Below are 20,510 nucleotides of genomic sequence, written 5' to 3'. Positions count from 1 at the left end.
AGAAGTATAAATCAGCCTTTAGCTTCCCGTTTCAGTGGAAATTACGTCAACGCATCATACAAAGCTACGCGTTCAAAGGCACTTCAGTGGGACTTTAAGGTTTTATAAAACAAATTCAGTCATTGTGCCTAAACCTTTGAATGGTGGTGTTTTTTTTCAAATATATGTTTAATATACAATGCAAGGAATAGAAACAAAGCAACAACAATGTTAATAGCAAAATAAACAGACAAAATAAAATGAATTAAACAAAAGTGTTCTTACATAAGCAAAGCATAGAGGAAAAAGTTGTAACAAAATGTGTTACATCACATTATGCAAACTTAAAGGTGAACTATCCAGGTTTTTTACCTCAACCGAACAGCTTCGGAGTCATTGGAATGGTTATATTACTCTTTTCGGGTTGAATGGTGGTCGTTTCGCACCCCCCTATCGCATGTGAGCGGAAAAAACACACTTGCAACTTTGAGCCGGCGGGCCGCCGGCCGCAGCATCAGGAAGTGTCGCGTGATATCAGGTCTCGCGAAGTAACGAATTGCTTTACGGCAAAAAAAGATCTGATAAAATTCTGATAAAATAAGCATCAAACAGAAATAACCCGGCGCCGTATACATGTGGTGTTCGAGGCGCACATACAATACAGACTGCCGACAGTTAAACAGGGCGCACAGCTCTTAAAGGGGCCACACCTTATTTCAACTCGTTACAGCGTCCATCCTACTGAACAGGTACCGGTGTACAGGGGGAGGGGATCCGGCCGTGAGTGCAGAGTAGAGGTCTTCTCGGGTCCTAAAAACTGTACCCGACCCGAATCACTACTTACCCGAACCCGACGTGCATAAATTATTTTTTTTAAAGAAAAACCCGACCCGAGACAGACCCGATAAAATTAGACCCGAGTCCGACCCGACCTGACGGCATTTCCTTTAGAACCCGACTGGACCCGAACGTAAACGGCATTTACATTGTGCACAGCCTGCAGCCCTGCGTTTCTCAAAAATGCACTTAACATAGACGCGCAAGTGTAAGCGCGCTGAAGTGCTAAAATGTCAATCACACATCACTGTAACCCATTACGTCCTATAAAATTTGGCATAATGTTATTTACCGGTCCATACGAGGATTAGAACCACCATTCGTTTTCCCTGACATTTTTCGCAATTTCTGTTATCGCCTCCATGGTTTTCTGACAGTGTCGCGTATTTTTAAAATTGATTGACAGGCCTGGCTAAACGACAATTCAAATACTTGCATTTAGTCAAACATCCATCCACATGATGGCGCACTAGTTCTTCTTGGCAAAGGGAGGGGTTGGTTTATGTGGAGCGAGCAACTGAGTAAATAAATGCAGAGGCAACCGTGCTTATGCTTATAGCCCATTTGCACGTAGAAGCGCGGATTCGCTCTCTCACTTAGAAAAAGTGAGAGAACGGTGTCATAGAGTTGTTTTAAATACTGCAATTTTCTTAAATGCCCAACATAGTTTAAAAGAATTCGGGTCTTCTCGGGTCCATTTGGAAAAGGCATATTTATTTTAAATTACCCGAGACCCGAGGCCACTAATACCGAACCCGACCCGTGTCCGAGACACTCGTCGGAGTTTTGGACCCGAACCCGTTCAGGTCTCGGGTCGGACCTCGGGTTTTCGGATCCAAGTGGACCCGTGAAGACCTCTAGTGCAGAGCCATCTCTGTGTGAGTGCTATTCACGACAGTACAAGTACTCCACAGCGACTCTAGGGGTCGCTGTTTGACAAAAACGGAATTCCTGCATAGTGCACCTTTAAGGAGTTTGGTTGTGTATTTTTAAGGATATAATTTAAGTCCTGCTCTATAATGTTTCTTTAACTTCTTTCAGTAAACGGTTTTGTTTTATCTCAGGTGTATATAATGCAAGACCAAACAATTCTGATTAAACCAATGGTGTGAGTATCTGATATGGTATAGTATGCTATAGTATGGTTGGTATGTATACTATATGCTATAAGCATATTGTATGGACTATCTATTTGGCTGACCAATGGCAGAGTTTGGGAAATCAGTTTGAAACCATCATTATTTTTTGCAAATCTGGTCACTCTTGTGGCACAGAAATTAGATGCTTCTCCTTTAATTCATACGTCATTATTTGCACTGAATTTCGAAGTAAAGTAACTGTTGTGATTTATACCAGACTCATATTGAGACTATTCTTTGGAATACTGTACTTCCCTCAGCGTTTCCTCTCCTGATTTTAGGGTTGTATTGTTATTTTGTAGTTTACTCCTGGTTAAACTCTCTTGTTCTTTTGTGTTTTGCATGTGGGCCGACAGCAAACATCATGAGCTCATGCTGTCTTATTGATGCCATCTTCAGACACATCTGTCATTGAGTTAGTGTGAGTGTGTCAGTGTCTCCTCAGTATTTACAGTAGTTTAGTCAGCAATGCATTGGAATTATATTGCAAATGTTGGTTTACAGTGCAATTTTGACATCGCTGCTCCAGAATGTAAGCAAACAGATGAGATCCAGAGCTTTCACTGAGGTTGACATTTCCAATAGGTATGATTCTATTTGTTTAATTGGCATTGCACACAAAGAAGTTTAGCTTTTTGACATGTCGGAAAACAAACACATTACGTGTGCTAGGAGCCAAAAATACTTACAGCCAACGGAAACTCATGATCACATGTGCTCTATGTGTGCTTAATAAGTTCGCTTATGAAAATTATTTTTTTCATTCAGTTATTTAATCACTCATTCATTCATTTTTTAATTTTGTATTATTTTTATTTTTAAAAGTTAAAGGTACTCACTCACTCACTCACTCAGGATGGCATTTGTCAATGCACCCAAAACTAAAAAGGTAATATCTCAGGAGAGTCCCTTAAACACAAAGTCAACAGTCACTTATCTTACTCCACAGGACAAGAAATCCCAAAACACAGGAAAGTCCTTCTTGGAGTACATGCATAGAGTACATAACTTCCAACATAAACAAACAAGGCTAGACAATGACTGTGTAAAACGGAGAAGTTTTTGCTTTTGAGTTTTCCGTTTCAAAACCATCCCCATTCACATGGAACCCACCGAAAACGACTAAAAACGCTGTATTCTTCTGCCAGGCCATTAGATGACGATGAAACACTATAGATTGAACACGTACGCATGTGCATGACGTCATCGTTTTCAGAGATTCATGTTTTTGTTGTTGGAGATCATTTTTCAAAAGCTTTCACTTTGAAACCCGTTTACAAAAGTTTGCGTTTTCAGCCACCCAAAACGGCGTTGTCGTGTAAACGATCGTCCGAAAACGTATAAAAAGTTTTACCTTTTTTAGTTGAAAACAGTGTCGTGTAAACAGCCCCTGAGAGTGGTATAAATGGAAGTCGAAATGAGCGGGTGATTAGAGGCAGGTGTGTGTGATTAGAGTTCACAATGCACCGCAAAAACCAGGGAGCATCGATGCTCACTATGCTCCCTTCCCCGAAATTATGTCACATTTCTGAGGCGCGAAACAAAACGCACAAGCCGACTCAATAAATAGAATGACACGCGATCGAAGGTTTGAAAAGACAAACTGTTTTTTATTATTTGTCAGCATAAACGCACATCGCTAGACAGGTTAACGTTCTACAACATTGCACGTTAATCATGTCGCCGGAAATTGAGTAATCCGTTTCCCAATATGTAGTGAACAGGTTCCTTACCAGTGCCTGGAAATCATGTACACGATACACTGATTCACAAGGTCAGGAGCTATAGGGAGCTGATTAAGACGCACCCGGAGTGTCATTCATTCATTCATTTTTAGTTGTTTTGTTATTCATTCATTTTATTTTTTTGTTGTTTTGTTATTCGTTCATTGAATTTTAGTTGTTTTGTTATTAATTTATTCATTCATATCCATCCATCCATCCATCCATCCATCCATCCATCCATCCATCCATCCATCCATCCATCCATCCATCCATCCATCCATCCATCCATCCATCCATCCATCCATCCATCCATCCATCCATCCATCCATCCATCCATCCATCCATCCATCCATCCATCCATCCATCCATCCATCCATCCATCCATCCATCCATCCATCCATCCATCCATCCATCCATCCATCCATCCATCCATCCATCCAGATTTCTAATTTTGTTTCTCATACAACAGGTTTACATTCATCCAAGGTCAAAAAACACTTTTATTTTCTCATAATATACATTGCACTAGGCATGTGCCGGTATCAAATTTTCATGCTGCGATTAATTGATTGAGCTTTTATCACGGTATATGGTATTATCACGATATTTTAATTGCACAAGAGAAACGGATGGATTGGGGGTATCAAAAAAAAAAAAAAAATGTGTAATTGTGATTGTCAACACATTTGGTAACTAAACAGAATTTTATTAAGTTTAGTGACAACATGTTACAATGTTTACATCATGTACAATGACTGGTAGGCTACTGTTTGAATTATTGCTTAACACAATTTTCACGATTTCAATTCAATTCTTGGATTTGATTCAATATTGACTCGTTTGGATAAATATTAGGTAGGCTACAGTAGATAGCCTGCATGTTAATTTTTCTCAAGAAAAAATATCTCTCACATAATGCTGTAAACATACAGAGAGAAATTAAATATAATGCGCTTTTCATTATAATAACAATTATATAATGACACAAATAAAAATATAATAATTAGGTAATATAGTCCACATATTTAGCAAAATACTCAGCTATTTTTTCTAGTCAACTAACGTACTGGTCATTAAATGGCTTTCCTTAGGTAAAGGTAACATTCTGTGACATAATTGTTCTCCTGCAGTTTTATTGACCTCTTTCCGTGGTTGAAAAACACTGATTGATCGATATTATGTATGAGGCATATACCTTTCGGTAAGTTGTACTGTATCTTTAAATAAAAAGTAACAGATGATGCGCTACAGTCACGTCACATTTACAAGCGCCAAAACGGTATTTATTGTCTGAATTTCGTAATAAAATGGTCAGAACCTGAGAGCTGATATTTTTTTTCATATCAAAAGTAACCTGCTCTGTCTAGTCTGTCGGTGTCCTCTTTGCTCCGCGATTTTTCTCTGCGTGAGAAAATGGATGCGTGGCGTGAGAGCGTTTGAAAAGTGTCAATTGCGTGAGTCTCAAGCTGAATGCGTGAGAGTTGGCAGCCCTGCTTTTAAAAGGGGGATAAATCGTCGGCAGCGTTCCTTCTTCCGCCATGCTTCTTCTCCATGTGAGGATTGTTTACATTAGACAAGAGTGCGCACTGCGCGCATGCACACAGTGCTTAACATGTGGGGATTGTTATATCAGAGTGCGCACGTGTTTTGCGCAGCATATACGCAGTGTTTTTTTAAGCGGTTGATGCGTGTTCTAAAAATCTACATTCGGATCAATTATTTTTCACGGTATTTTGAAGTGCCCACGATAACAATATCGTGCATATTCATTACCGCGATTTATCGCATTACCGAAAACCGGCACATGTCTACATTGCACATCACTTAATTTCTCAAAGAGTCTGAAAAAGGTTTGTTCGTAGATTCAGTCCCTCTAAAGCCCTCTGTTCCCCGAGCCTCCTCTGCTCTGATTGGTGGAATGGCCGAGTCTGTTGTGATTGGTTACTGCTTAAAGCGCGTGTCGGAAACAAATATATCTGAATTTCAGCTCCGGAGGCTTCTTCAGCGTTGTATACACAGTTATGCGAACAGTAACAATGGCATCAGTTTTACCCCTTATCAATTCCAGCGCGAGTCCTCATCCTTTTGAAGTTCATGGAAAGTTGATTTGTAGCGCAGAAAACGACATATTCTTGACATGTCGCCAACATGAATAAAAACTCTTCCAGCCTCAGCTACAGTGTTTGAGGGCGGGTCAAAGTAGATGTTCTTCGTGTGCATCCAATGAAGACCAAAGCCTGGCATAATGAGAATTTGTTACATTAGGTATTTAACAGGAAGTGAGACTGGAAATAATGTCGACTCGTTTCGGCAGTTTAGAATCGATTTGTTCTTTGATCTTTGATACATTCCCAAACAGCTCTATTACACACTACATCAAGTGTTTGTGCTATTGTATTTTTTGAAATGTAATGAAATGTTTAAATGTTAGGTTTGTTATGTATGCTATTTATTGATTAATGACTTAACTCAGCAATATGTTCCTATGTTTCCTTTCTTCCTGGCCAGGAACTGCAGATGAAATTTAGCTCTGTAGATATAATTCTGGGGCAGCCATGGACTGTCCATCATCTCCATTGTTAAATAAACTTTAAAAAAGTTTTTAGTTGTTCAAAAATAAACCTGTCATACTGAGCATCTCTCTAGAGTAACAAAGTCTAATGGGAGCCAACAAATTTCCATGACACTCTCTCAGTTTTAGCACAAACCCCTTTCAACTTCTTAGACTCCTGCTCCTATCTCTCCACAAACCTAAGAGGTTTAAATGTGATTAGGAGCGAGGGAAAAGGCACACGTCAATAATCACTCACTTATCTTCATTACGTGGTGGCAGCAGAAACTGTGATTTGCGGGTCGCATGTGTTTGTGATAAAGGAACTCTCCGGGGCTTTGTGCCGAGTGCAGCGGGGTTCACGTGTTGTCCAGCACTCAGCTCCAGGTGCTTTTCAGCTACTTTTACCTCAAATGAAAGTGTCCTGCCAGTTTCTTTTGGCCTTGGGTTTCTTAGGATGAATGATCTGAGTTCTTGATCACTCAGACTCTGTTTTCAGTCTTTCTAGAGCATGTTGAATGCCATTGAATCTGTAGAATTGAGTTTAACAATACAAAATATTCTGTCCAATATACATAGGACATTTAACCCTGGTCTCTTTTTTTATATATACCGTCATCATTGCACATTTTAATAAATAAGTGGATCATTTTTGTACTCAAACATTGTGACTACTTCAGAATTGTGCTTCGAAGAAGTAGCTGAACATTATTTAGCCATTTATTATTTTCGAACGAAACATCAATACAAAGCTTTTTGCGATTTGTGAACTTGTTTGATGGTTAATGAAGGATCTAAAGTAACATCTGAGTGATTCTAGAACGTTCCACTTTTGTCTATTTGACCTGTGTTGAAACATGTCCACTGTGAATATTTCAGAAACGTGTTCCTCGATCGTACATGAAATGGCTGTATTTGTTTGGACGAAGTCAAATAAGCGGTTGGTAATAAGTGTTGAAGGTCTCAATAACGCTTGCCAATGCATTGAACAAAATAACAAACTGTGCTTTCACTTTACGACTGGAGCTGCCACAACTGTTTATTTTACCAGACAGTGTCTGCCAGCAACTTCACAGATTTTTAAACAGACATTCAGAGCTTTTGTGTCATTTGACGGGTTGAAACAGAGCACGGAGTGTGTGTCCATTAGAGTGATGTGTGTACGGCCATAAAGAAGCAGTCAGCGAGGTTTCACTTAAATGTGAGACGAGATGAAAGGTCACACTAGATTTTGGTCTCTATTCATATCCATTCAAATCTAAGCAAGTTCATAGAAGTTTTGTCTCTCTGTGTACCAATGGTTGAGTTTAGTAACTTGTGAATTTGTGTGATCGGTCTATAGTGGGGCGGTACTCACCGGTACGCAGTACCGGCACTTCTACATTTTACTCTTAAGCGTACCTGCACTTTTTCTTGCGTACGGCTACTTCTCGCATGTAGCCGGTACTCTACTGACAGAAAAAGCGTGATGGCCGTTTAACCCCTTATTTACACTGCACACATCTGCGGCACGTTACGGCTGCGAAACGGCTACCGAAGCTGATCGCGGCCACTGCACGCGTATTTTTTCGGCTTGCATGTTAATCAATGAGTGCATTCCAACACATTCTCATCCTATGGCGTCATATAGGTGACGCCATATGACATTTCGTCGAAATCTTACGCACATGGCATCCTTTAGCGTCAATATAACACGCACTGTTATGGGTAGATTTAGGTCTGGGGTAGGGTACGGTTATGACGCCTTGGGTTCTGCGTCTCATATTGACGCTAAAGGATGCCATGTGCGTAAGATTTCGACGAAATGTTAAAAGCGTCACATGTATGACGCCTTGGGATGAGAACGGGCTGTGCATTCACACCGCGAGGAGGAGCGTCGCGTGAGCAGCAGTGAAGCGGGGTTCGGCGCCGAGTCTATTGTTGTGCAACTCACGACATTTAAAGTGAAAGCAAAGCACACTTTTGATGGAGAAAATAAATATGATTTCACACAAAAAGTGCCCAAAATGCACAGAATTTGCATGTCTAATGTGTTTTAACAAGAATTGGAGTAGGCTACGTCAGAAAAGAAAATGAAGACTCAAAAATATTTATACAAGATTTAGCCATTTAAACTTGTCTTAATTATTCAGGTTGGGTAAAACTATATGTTTTATTAATAAATAAAACGAGCAAACTAGTCAGAATATAAGCTTTCTTTTAGTTTATGTAATAGCCTACACAGACATGCCCAAATCAAACCCGAGTTTACTTTTTTTTTATGTTTGCTGTCTTGTAAACATATGACTGAAAAGACAATATCAGAGCTTTTTTTCTTGGTTGTTTTTGTTGTTTACCATTTACATGTAATTGTTGTATACCTCCCATCTTAACAAACTTCAAGAATCAAGTTTATTAATGACCAACTTCTAAAAAGAGAATGTTTCTTTGTAAATTAATGCGCGCACACACACACACACACACACACACACACACACACACACACACACACACACACACACACGTCTTGTTTAAATACATTTATGTTGTTAATAAATAACAAATAAATTGTTGTTGTACCAGCAATATTTCCAAGTTTTGTTTTTCACTGTAGAAATTTCAAATGTCATGATTTGCCAATGCAAGAGAGTACCGGCACTTTGTGAGTGAGTCTGTTTTACACACAGCGCAATGCTTGAGGGGCTGGTGCTCTTCGGTAACCATCACAGAATATGACAGAGCTCGAAACACACACTGGAATGGAATGAATAATTCACTGAAAAGGCAATGTGAGTCTCTATTCTCACTTTACATTAGCACTGTTTTGGACTGATTTGAAGGCATTCACTTACTGGATTATTGGACTGAAAACTTTCCCAGAGTTTAGTGGCTTAAAATGATCTGATCACAATTAGAGAACTGAGAAGATTTCATCAAAAATATCTTAATTTGTGTTCCGAAGATGAACGGAAGTCTTACGGGGTTGGAACAATATGAGGGCGAGTAATTACTGACGGAATTTAATTTTTGAGTGAACTAACCCTTTAACACGTTAACATAGACAGCTCTAGTCACAGTGCTAATAATAATACAAGCCTCAAGCCTCACAACTGAAAGCTGCGACCCGTTTGTGTGTCAGAAATGATTTAGCAAAAATATTATTTAAATTTGGGATTATAAATGTAAAAAATAAATTAAAATACATTTTAGTCCATTTTATTTCTGTAATTTGATGGTTTTCTAAGTGAAGCTTAGAAAGGGTGTTCATATGGGAAAACAAGACTAAAGAGGCTACCTTTATCCAATAGGATTATGAAAAGTGGCTGTTACATCACAGAATAATGCCAGGTGATTAAAAGGAAGTTGACAAGTAAGAGGGGTGATGATTTCAGAATCAGAATAGAATAACGTGCACTGATGAAGTCAATAATGTCGATTTTGCCTTCCTGTTGATTTTAAAGTGTGTCCCTTTTATGCTTCATGCAGATAATCTGGAGTTTCTCATTGCGCTAATTCAGAGCTCATAAAAGTCGCTGTCTGTGCACTCGAATTCCCTCATATCAAACTTGACGTCTGTTTTGCCGTCTCCTCTGTCTGAAAATAGCCCAGGTACAGCACAACCCCACCCTATCACTATAAACGCCTCTGAGCCTGGAAAACTCCACGGCAGACACACACGCTGTAAATACATTTCAAAGTGGAAAAATCCTGCATAAAGTGTTATGGAACGGTCCGGAGAAGGACTAAAAGGTTTCTAAGGCCAAAATTAGACACACACACACACAGGAAATATTCACTTTTTCCGGTTTATACTGTAGCTAAACACTGGCTTTTTTTTCATTCAGTGTCTTTAAAGTGACCCACAATATTTAGATGCTTTCCTTGTGCTGTGATCTCATGTGAAAGCCACCCAATGTTGAAGTCATTGATGAAAATTGCAGATACTGTTGAAACTGTCAAAATCTAGACGTAGATTTCTTTTATATCTTATGAGTGAATCTCAGTACATTTCCAGACCACAATTCACCCCGGATCAAAAGACATTATATTTAGCACAAGGAAAATTAGGCCTACTTTTTCAGACCATTAAGAACGTGACAACTTCTCTGCTGTAATCCAAACATATATTATCGAAATACATGTATTTATTTACCGTATTTAATTTATGCATGACTACAATTTTTTATAATAATAGTAAATAATAATAATTATGATTAATAATAACAATAGGTATTATTATTATTATTATTATTTTATTTTCTATATTATATTTATATTTAAAATTTAATTTAATTTATTTTCTTATGCATGTTATTTTTATTATTTTTATTTTTTTATTTCATTTCTATTCTTTTCTTTTTATTTGATTCTATTTTTTTATTTTTTTATTCTATTCTATTTGTTTAATTCTATTTATTTTTTATTTTATTATTTAATTTTTTATTTATTTTATTCTGTTCTATTCTTTTTATTTTATTTTATTCTTTTTATTTTATTTTATTCTTCCATTTTATTCTATTTTAGCCTATTCTATTTTATTCTATTCTATTATTTTTATTTTATTATTTTTTATTCTATTCTATTCTTTTTTCTTTTTTCTTTTTTTTTTTCTTGTTTTGCAGAAGAATAAGGCTGTAGTTAGTTTGAGTCAATGGTCTGGACAGCTAAAAAAAAGTGTATTATTTTCTGAAGTTGTTTCCAGGACAGGAGGATGTTCTCACGGTGTTGTGATGTCAGAGCCCAGGTGAAAGAGCCAGACTGCGTGACAGTGTTTAAGGGACGGCATGTTACAGTCTAGAAGCTTCCTCAGTTTCTCCTTCCTCCCCATGCAGATCTCGCACTCGTCTCCACGGCCCACGAGAGAGCCTGAAATATAAACAGAGTTTGCCGTTCTGCAGTTTATCTTGGGCTTAAAACTGCCTCATTGACTTGATTCAGTGCTTTGGTTCGGATAACAGTAGTTGCAGATTGAACAGGGATAAAGCCACTCTCTTTATCTACCTAAGTAAGACATACTCTAACGTTGTGAAATGAAAATATTATCCTTCAACCCTGCCCACGTTCGTGAAGTCAGCGTGTGCTGCCCAAGGGCTGAGCACATGCAACAGAGAGAGCACAAATTGTTTTTATATAAAACAAGTCATACTTCGGTTACAACCCTAATTGGATTTATCCAGCCGTCTGCTGAATGAATTCACAATCATAATTGTGTCGGTTAACCATGTAACAATAACTTTGGGGATTTTGTGATGTTTAAAATTTAGAATCATTATGTAAACCTGATGCCACCATGAAGTGAGTACAAGCGAATAGTTCTGTTGTTTTAATTAGTGGTGCTATAACTATCATTGTTTTTCATACTAGAGTTAGTGATTGATACAAAGTCCTAAACTTAAGTATTAAAGTTGGCAGGAAATATAGATAAAGAAATCTCTTATTCTCACCAAGGCTACATTTGTTTGATCAAAAATGTAATTAAAACCAGTAATATTGTGAAATATTATTTAAAACGAGTTTTCTATTTGAATAAATTGATCAAAGCGGAATTTTCAGCATCATTACATGTCACATGATCCTCTAAAAATATGTCTAATATGCTGATTTGCAGCTCAAGAAACATTTATTATTACTCTCAGTTGAAAACAGTTGTGCTGCTTGATACAATTTTTTCCGGATTCTTGATTGAATCAGTTTGATGACAAACTATATATAAAAAAATGTAGCCTACTTGCCGCCTTTTACTTTCGTTTCGTTGTTTGTGTATTTTACCATTATTAAAGTTTGTGAACGTTCGCCGGTTCCTGCCTCATTCTTCCCATAACAACAAACCTCGTTACAGTAATATTTAAAGGGATAGTTCACACAAAAATGAAAATTCTGTCATTAATTACTCACCCTTGTGTCGTTCCAAACCCATAAGACTTTCGTTCATCTTTGGAGCACAAATAAAGATATTTTTAATGAAATCTCAGAGCTTTTGGTCCCTGCATTGACAGCTACACAACTACCACCTTTATACTTCAAAAAGTTCATAAAGAGATCGTAAAACTAATCCATATTAATCTATTCATCATATAAAGTGATTGTGTCTCTTCAGAAAATTGGCCTGAACTGGATTATGGATTAGTTTTATGATCTCTTTATAAACTTATTTTGCGTAGCTGTCAATGGAGGGACAGAAAGCTCTCAGATTTCATCAATAAGGTCTTCATTTGTGTTCTGAAGATTGACAAAAGTCTTACGGGTTTGGAACGACATGGCGGTGAGTAATTAATGACATAATTTATTTTTTGGTGAGCGATCCCTTTAAATATAACCATTTAAATAAATAATTATTATATTATTTAAATCATTTAAATATAGCCCGTTTTTACAGTATTGGGGTAGAGAAACTAAAAGAATATGAATTATCTCAGTTGGCTTAATTCGTTTAACAAATATATGTTTCCTTCAGTTATTACATGCTTAATTATGCGTATTAAAATATATTGTACGAGCTTCTGTTACTGATGTGTGCTCAACAAGCTTGGACGTGTATACGACTGCGCACTCGATCCACTTTAGGTACTTTACTCATCAGCTCACGCACAGCCGCTATACAGGTGTAGATATTGAATTTATTTTTAGTATTCTATTAATAAGATACATTTATTACATCTTTAATCTCTGAAACAGCGGTGGTTGAGGAGGGACCCCTGATATGATTGTAAAGCGCTTTGGATTTAGTACATATTATAAAGCGCAATATAAACGCCTCATTTCATATCTCCATATTTGAATTGCAATGTATTAAACCAGCACTAAGTAGGAATTCCGTTTTTGTCAAACAGCGACCCCTAGAGTCGCTGTGGAGTACTTGTACTGTCGTGAATAGCACTCACACAGAGATGGCTCGCACTCACGGCTGGATCCCCTCCCCCTGTACACCGGTACCTGTTCAGTGGGATGGAAGCTGTAACGAGTGGAAATAAGGTATGGCCCCTTTAAGAGCTGCGCGCCCTGTTTAACTGTCGGCAGTCTGTATTGTATGTGCGCCTCGAACACCACATGTATACGGCGCCGAGTTATTTCTGTTTGATGCTCATTTTATCAGAATTTTATCAGATCTGTTTTTTGCCGTAAAGCAATTCGTTACCTCGCAAGACCTGATACCTTGCAACTTTGGGCTCGCCGGCCCAAAGTTGCAAGGGTGGTTTTGCGGCTCACAGGCACCAGGGGGGTGCGAGACGACCACCATTCAACACGAAATCAGTAATATAAACATTACAATGACTCCAAAGCTGTTCGGTTAAGGTAAAAAAGTTACTTAGTTCACCTTTAATGGATAGCCCCTTGAGATGTTGTTGTCTTTCTTTGTCTGGACACAAACACTGTACACATGATGTGTGGTATCGCTTTATGGTAACGGAACATTTTGACGAGTACGAGACGGTATCGGGCCCGATACGAAACTGGTATCGGTGCAATATTTTCATGCGAATAATGATCAGTGATTTTTGCACAGGTTCTGGTGTACGTATAGTTTTACAAATCTGAAAATGTTTGTGTGTACGCAAAATCTGCCTTTTGTGCGAACACACACTTTAAAGGGATAGTTCACTTTGAAATAAATTTTTGATATGTTTTAGCTTACCTCAAGAGCATCCAAGATGTAGGTGTCTTTGTTTCCGCAGTAGTTTCAATTTTGATATTTTTAGGTCAAACCGTTCTTGTCTGTCAGTCATATAATGCAGGTCTGCACGAAACGAGCGGTTTGTGTGAGAAAACGAACAGTATTTATATCGTTTTTACCTCTTGTAACGCACAGACCGAAGCGCCCGCGCCCTCAGGTCACTTGGACGTGGCTGTGGTTACAAGAGGTAAAAACGATATAAATAGTGTTTGTTTTCTCACACAAACCTCTCGTTTCGTGTCTTAGGCCATCAATGTGTACTTACATTTACGAGTCATTAAATCATGTTTAATTTGGACTTCTCTGTGCATGCTCTTTGAGGTGGTGACCATAGACCTGCATTATATGACTGACAGACAAGAACGGTTTGACCTAAAAATATCAAAATTGAAACTACTGCGGAAACAAAGACACCTACATCTTGGATGCTCTTGAGGTAAGCTAAAGCATATCAAAAATTAATTTCAAAGTGAACTATCCCTTTAAGGATGAAATCTGTGCAAAGTTGTATACATGATGCCCCAGGAATGTGTATTGAGAAAGTAAACTGGTTCAACTTTTTAAAAACTTTTTTCTTTTCTTTTTTTTATCTTTCAAGCTAGTTCCTTTTATAGTTTCCTCTGTTGACATACTGTATCGCGTTGGTCCCAGAGTGTAAGAGACGTCTGGCCCCGGGTCCCTGTGGACAAGATGTTTACTGTAACCATCTCTGATCTCTGCACTGTATTTAAACATTGATTGTTTTGCTGGAATCGGGACTGTCAAATCAATGTGTTTACATCAGTCACATTGCTCTCTCTGTTTCTAAGCAAATCCGGGCAGCCGGCGAGATGGAAAGAGGCGGAGGAGGCCGTCAGCGCACCGCAGGCGTGTAAACATCGGCGGCGCACTCTGAACACAAAATCTCTATCCAAACATTCAACTTATTTTTGCAAAACTGATGATGCTGTCTGGCATCATGTGTGCACACTTAGAAAGAGAAAGGACTCGATTCTTATCGTGAGGCTGGGCTCGGTTTAGCGCTTGTGATGTTAGTTACAGGACTGGGGGGTCAAAGGTGTTTCAAATGCAGGGGGAAGTTTCATTGAAATCCAGCTTTGCATGATCATGGTTGTGCGACTCATTTTGGAGATATTGAGTTATATTAGCATTTCTGTAAAAGTTATCAAACTGTAAAAGCTTTATCTGTACTTTATCTTTATCATCTTTATCATTCTGTGCTTATCATTCCTTTTAACTGAGTTGAAAAAGTCTAAACTGTGTAAGAAATAATGAATAATGTACAAGGCTGCGTTTCCCAAAAGCCCAAGTTGATCGTGAAGACCATTGCAACCAATGTTCTCTATGATTAACTTAGCTCACGATGCTTTTGGGAAACACATCCGATAATGACCGACTGATTGACCAATTGGCACACAAACTTTTTAATATTAGAAGATCCACCAACATGTTTTTGTTGTCAAAATCGTTTAGAAAAAGCATGTTTTATTAGATTGTGCCCCATAAAAAACAAAACAAAAACTTTTTTATTCAATTAACACTTTGGATTTTTTTTTTAACAAAGTTAAAACCAAATATAGTTTTAGAGCTTTTAGCAAAATCAGATTTTAATAACCATACTTTTTTCTGGTCATGAAAATAAATAGCCATAGAAGCTGGCAAACAAATAAAAAACAAGGAAACAAACAAACTCATTGATGAATCAGAATTAAACATACCAGAGAGATGAATGATACATACTGTATATATGAGGTCAAAATCCATATTAATGTCCATTAATGGTGACATTAGAAATATCAAATTTATCAGTGTATCAAATGTCTTTGTAAAATACCAATATTGGGAAGAAGTCATTGGGATGACAGAAAAATGTCCCTACTTATTACGGTTTAGTCTAAAGCATGTATTATTTTACGTTAACATGTATTATTGTATTTTTTAATTCGTTTTCTTATTTTCTTTTTTTTTTTTATAAATGTTTTAAGTGTTTTTAAGCTTCCGTCCAGATCTGAGTTGAATTTTATTTTATTTTATTTTATTTTTTTATTTTTTCATGGTTCTGTCTGAAGCATCTAGATGCTCTCAATATTGTCTTACTAGTGTCCTGTTCTGAGCTGAAATGCTTTGTAACTAAACAAATGGAATAAATTACAACTCTGCTGTAAATTACAGTTTTTCCTCTGGGAGGCATTTGGATTAAAATGCATTAAGGTTAAAGAAAGAGGAATGCAATCACATTTAATTAAGACGGTTATGGTTGAGATATCTATTAGCCAGACACATGGAGCCAGAGTTTGAGCAGTAGGTGACTCTATACAGTAAGTGTCTCCCAACCATATAAAGTAAATGAAAATGTAATTAGCCTCTAGTTTTAGCATTTTTAATCTTGCCAATGTATATACTCTTAAAAGATGGTACTGTAAGTGTAATTTGTCGAGGGGAATCAATCAGCCAGATATATAAAAGCCAATGATAAAACTCTTTGACATAACTTGTGTGGTTTCCGACCAGAATTATGTCACTTCTTGAAGAAAATTGGCTTTTTTCTTCTTCTAATAAAATGAGTGTAAATCATTTGTCATGGATTTTTGTGAAATGCTGTTTCTAGCCAGACATGTTGGTTGATGAAGCCTCTTCCATCGAAAGTGTTGAGCTTCTCATGGAAGTTCCCATCTTCTCGTCTTTTAAAGGCGAGAGTCTGTGGCCACCCGGTGGTTTGCGCTACTATTGGATGAAACCGCTGTGTCGATATTAAGCACAATGTGGGAAGCTTTGGCAGCTGCAGTGTGGGAAAAACTGTGAATAAAGCCCTTCAGATTTTGTAAATCGCTCTCTTGCATTGGATACTCGAGCCATCTGTAATGAATGTCAGCTTTTGCTATGAATGAGTGATGCCTTTTTATTACCCAATTGAGGGCTTAACTGTGTGTTAATTGCCATTTTATGAACATTTACTCGCTGGGATGGCATAACAGAATCTATTTTAGATTATTTATCTAAAGATTTTGAGGTTTTTCACTTATAGTGATTGTGAAACATGTTGGCCAAGAGCTTAAAATGTGCTATGCGTTGAATGAAAGGTAAAGTGGGTTATAATTTTTCTGAAATGTTTTTGCCTTGCAGGTTTGCCCTTGGTGACGCTCGAAGACCCTTGCACGAGACCGCTGCCCTGGTGGAAGACATAGTGCACACTCAGCTCATCAACCTCGTAAGTGTGAACATCAGTCTTGTACTTCCACAATGTGACAGCTATTTGGGGATTTGATTGGCTTCTGAAAAGTAGGCAAAAATAATATTCATTTTCCCTGCTATGCAGTTTTCTTTTATTTTGATGAATTTGAGAACTTTTTTTTTTCTTTAGAAGAATGCAGCTATTTTAATGAAATGTAAATATGCAGACCATTGAAGCAATGAAGTGAATTTATTTTGGTTTCATGTTGTTCATGATTTCAATATAAACTTTATGGTTGAGCACATTAGCTTGTGGCTACACGTATTGGCGAGTAACTTGACAACCGCATCACCGGTAGCACCGGCGGTGGTCCGCCAAAACACTTTTTTTTTTTTGTCAGTGAATGCTGTTTTACGTCAATATTATGACACGAGTGAAGCACAAAGCTTTGTTTACAAAATAAATAATACGTTGGCAATTTAATGTTACATTGCAGCCATGGAAACATTTGGATTCGTGCCGAATGAGAGAGGGACGTCACGTGAGCCCATACATTTAAGCTTTGTCGGCTTTGTATTACGTTTTGTGATCTGGTTACCCGATTATCAGCGAATTTAACAATATTCCATTGGACATGGAATATCTTGTCCAATGATCTTGACTCACGTCTTGGCCATTTTCACAGGAGATTATAAACAATTCTTCCTTTGGTTCGTGGACATTTTTTAATATAACTCCGATTGTATTCCTTTGAAAGAAGAATGTCATATACACCTAGGATGGCTTCAGGGTGAGTAAATCGTGGGCTAATTTTCATTTTTGGGTGAACTATCCCTTTAAGCCGTCCAACACCACCGTGCCACCGCCGGTAGTGGTAAAAAACTGCCACCATCACAGCCCTAATTGCCGAGAATAATAATGATTCAGAAAACACCTAATTGGTCCTATATGGTTAACCAGGGTCCTTTAGCAGGTCATTTGGGGTCAAACATGAGTGCTGATAAGAGCTTAAGGTAACTAGCATGACACCCTGGTGCACATGCCAAGCTCGCGACATTTGCATCTGGAAAACGGTTTTACTGAAATCTGTAATTAAGTATAAATAGCATCATCAGAGGCAGCCTGTTTTCCCTCCAAAGGGAACACCACCTTCTTCAAATGCTTCCTCGGCTTTTCCAGCCTTCTGAAATGGATCGCATTCAGTCCGACCGCTGCAATGTGATATGAGAATTGCGCCGAGTTAAGTAAATAACTGTGCTTACAAAGCCAATTGCTTTCACTGCTTGGATAAACACCGTTCCTCCCCGGCTTACACCTTGTCATGCCGTTACCACAAGCAAATCAAAACACTGACTGTAACAGACCAGAATTCCCCTGAACGGAGCCCAACAAATATCACCGGGAAGCAGCCTGCGCTTTACTGGCACGCTGACTCCAGATATAATTGGTTACGCTCAGAGGGCGCCTTGAGTTTGGAAACTCACTCGGAGAATTATCTTGTAGGGGTCACGTAGCAAACTCTGACACGTTGCGGTGGTTTTAACCTTTCACCCCGTAGCTGCACGGTGCCCTCTCTCGCCAAAAGGAGTAAAGCAGCTTTTAACATTCATTGTTTTAACCTTTAGCCCGTTGAGTTGGAGAGCTCTTAAATCAGGCAAGCTGGTGGTCTGCAGGTTCTGCATGCATTTATTTTGTATGCTCAAATTAAACGTGGTACATTTGTTTCTCTTCTCGGAGCCAAACCATCACAGTGGCTGAGTCTGTCATATAGACGCGGGATATGAATGCGAACACAAGTCGAATCAAACTAAATATTTGCGCAGCGCTGGTTTGCTTTTGGCAACAAAAGATTTCAGACCCTGTTATTACCAGAATGTTAAAATCAACCCATTTTTTCTTTGACACTGCTTTGGGGTCTTGCAGTTTGCAGAGCAAATGGCCCCACATTTTATTGTGAAGATCAATGGAGTTTGTTCTGATGCGAAGGAAGCGTCCCACCACCAGATTCTCAAGTTCTTGTCTTGCTCACTTTATGTATTTGTTGACTGTCATCTGCACATCCTTAATATCTGACACTGACTACATGCACACGTTTCCAATCAGATGGGATCAGCAGTGTTGGGGGTAACACAAGTTACATAATCAGATTATTTTTTTCATGTAATGTAACGCATTACTTTTAAATTTACAACAAAATATCTGAGTTACTTTTTCAAAGAAGTAACACAAGTTACTTTGTTTTCCCATTTATTGACTGACACCTCTCCTGTCCCCATGTTGAGAGAAATCGAGAGTAAGTGCAGAGGCGCTGTGTATTTAATCTGTTTATTTACTAATGTCTTTTAAGTTTTTACCTTTAAACTATATTCTAGGGCTGTGTCCGAAACCCAGAGGTGGACAGCATTTTTACTTTACTTTTCCAGAGTGTTTTTCTTCGGAAAACTTTTACTTCACTACATTCCAAAGCATAATGTCATACTTTTTTTACTACACTACATTTCATAAATTAAAGTCCATGGTCCATTTTTTTTTACCTTTGATACTTAAGTACATTAGAAATGTTGTACTTTCTTACTTGTACTCAAATGAAACTTTGAATTACTTTTACTTGATTAAAAGTAAGAAAATACTAGATTTCCAATGTAATTAAGTTTTAAAAGAAATTCAATATGAAACGTAGTGCAGTAAAAAGTACGACATTATCCAAGAAACCAAACCAGCTCTAGTAGCCTAATCAACTAAGATACATACATGTTCTACTACTATCTCTTTTAATGTTTTAAGCTTTGTATGATATGATAAGCTAAAGCTACATGATATTTCGTTGTCTCGCTCTCTCTTGGAGATGTCATTTATGCAGGTATATACTTTATAACTAATTCAGCTTTGCATGTTTGTCTTTTATTTATCATTTAGTATTATTGTTTTAATTAGAAGATAATTGAATATGTATTTATTGGATCAGGAAAGGTCCTCAAGCCGGGACTCGAACTCATGTCGCCCGAAGCACAACCGCATTACACCTCCATTACAACTCATTGCACTTCCTATACAAGGCTACCGGCTCCAACAGTTAAAAGATATTTAAATGTTATAATCATAATAAAAAAAAAATATTTGATCAGTTATACAAGGCATTTTTGTTCAGTGATAACAACGAAGAAAACAGATAGGCTGTAAAACCATAGACATAACGTTCTTCTCAAGTAATTGTACGAACTTCCCGGTGAAGCCCCGCCCACTTCCGGTTTTATTCGAATACAGATACGAATAATTTTTTATTCCCGATTGTTACAGATATATTCCCCTCTGCACACCCCTACTATATTCACTGGCTTCCAGTTACGCCCGTACGAGAGTCTAGTTCTGACGGAAGAGTGAACTCTGATCCGACGCATGACGTATTGACAAACTCTGAAGCGCAGAGGATAGAGCAACACAAAACACCATTCACGAA

The 20,510-nt window shown here is 37.9% G+C and overlaps 1 protein-coding gene across 3 annotated transcripts in view; it reads left to right on the top strand.

Moving 5' to 3' along the window:
- supt3h (SPT3 homolog, SAGA and STAGA complex component) overlaps nucleotides 1-20,510 on the top strand; it is a 147,171-nt gene that overhangs the window by 51,228 nt on the left and 75,433 nt on the right. For all 3 annotated transcript variants that reach the window (XM_056255947.1, XM_056255949.1, XM_056255948.1), the window contains one exon: nucleotides 17,005-17,089. In XM_056255947.1, the coding sequence (XP_056111922.1) occupies nucleotides 17,005-17,089 (85 nt within the window). The remainder of the gene's footprint in view (nucleotides 1-17,004; nucleotides 17,090-20,510) is intronic.

The sequence above is a fragment of the Rhinichthys klamathensis genome, unplaced genomic scaffold (genome assembly GCF_029890125.1).
Source record: "Rhinichthys klamathensis goyatoka isolate OS25496 unplaced genomic scaffold, OSU_Roscu_1.1 h1tg000123l_1, whole genome shotgun sequence".
Classification (NCBI taxonomy): domain Eukaryota; kingdom Metazoa; phylum Chordata; class Actinopteri; order Cypriniformes; family Leuciscidae; genus Rhinichthys; species Rhinichthys klamathensis.
The sequence above is the reverse complement of the archived record's forward strand: the minus strand, read 5'-3'. Positions and strand labels throughout refer to the sequence as shown.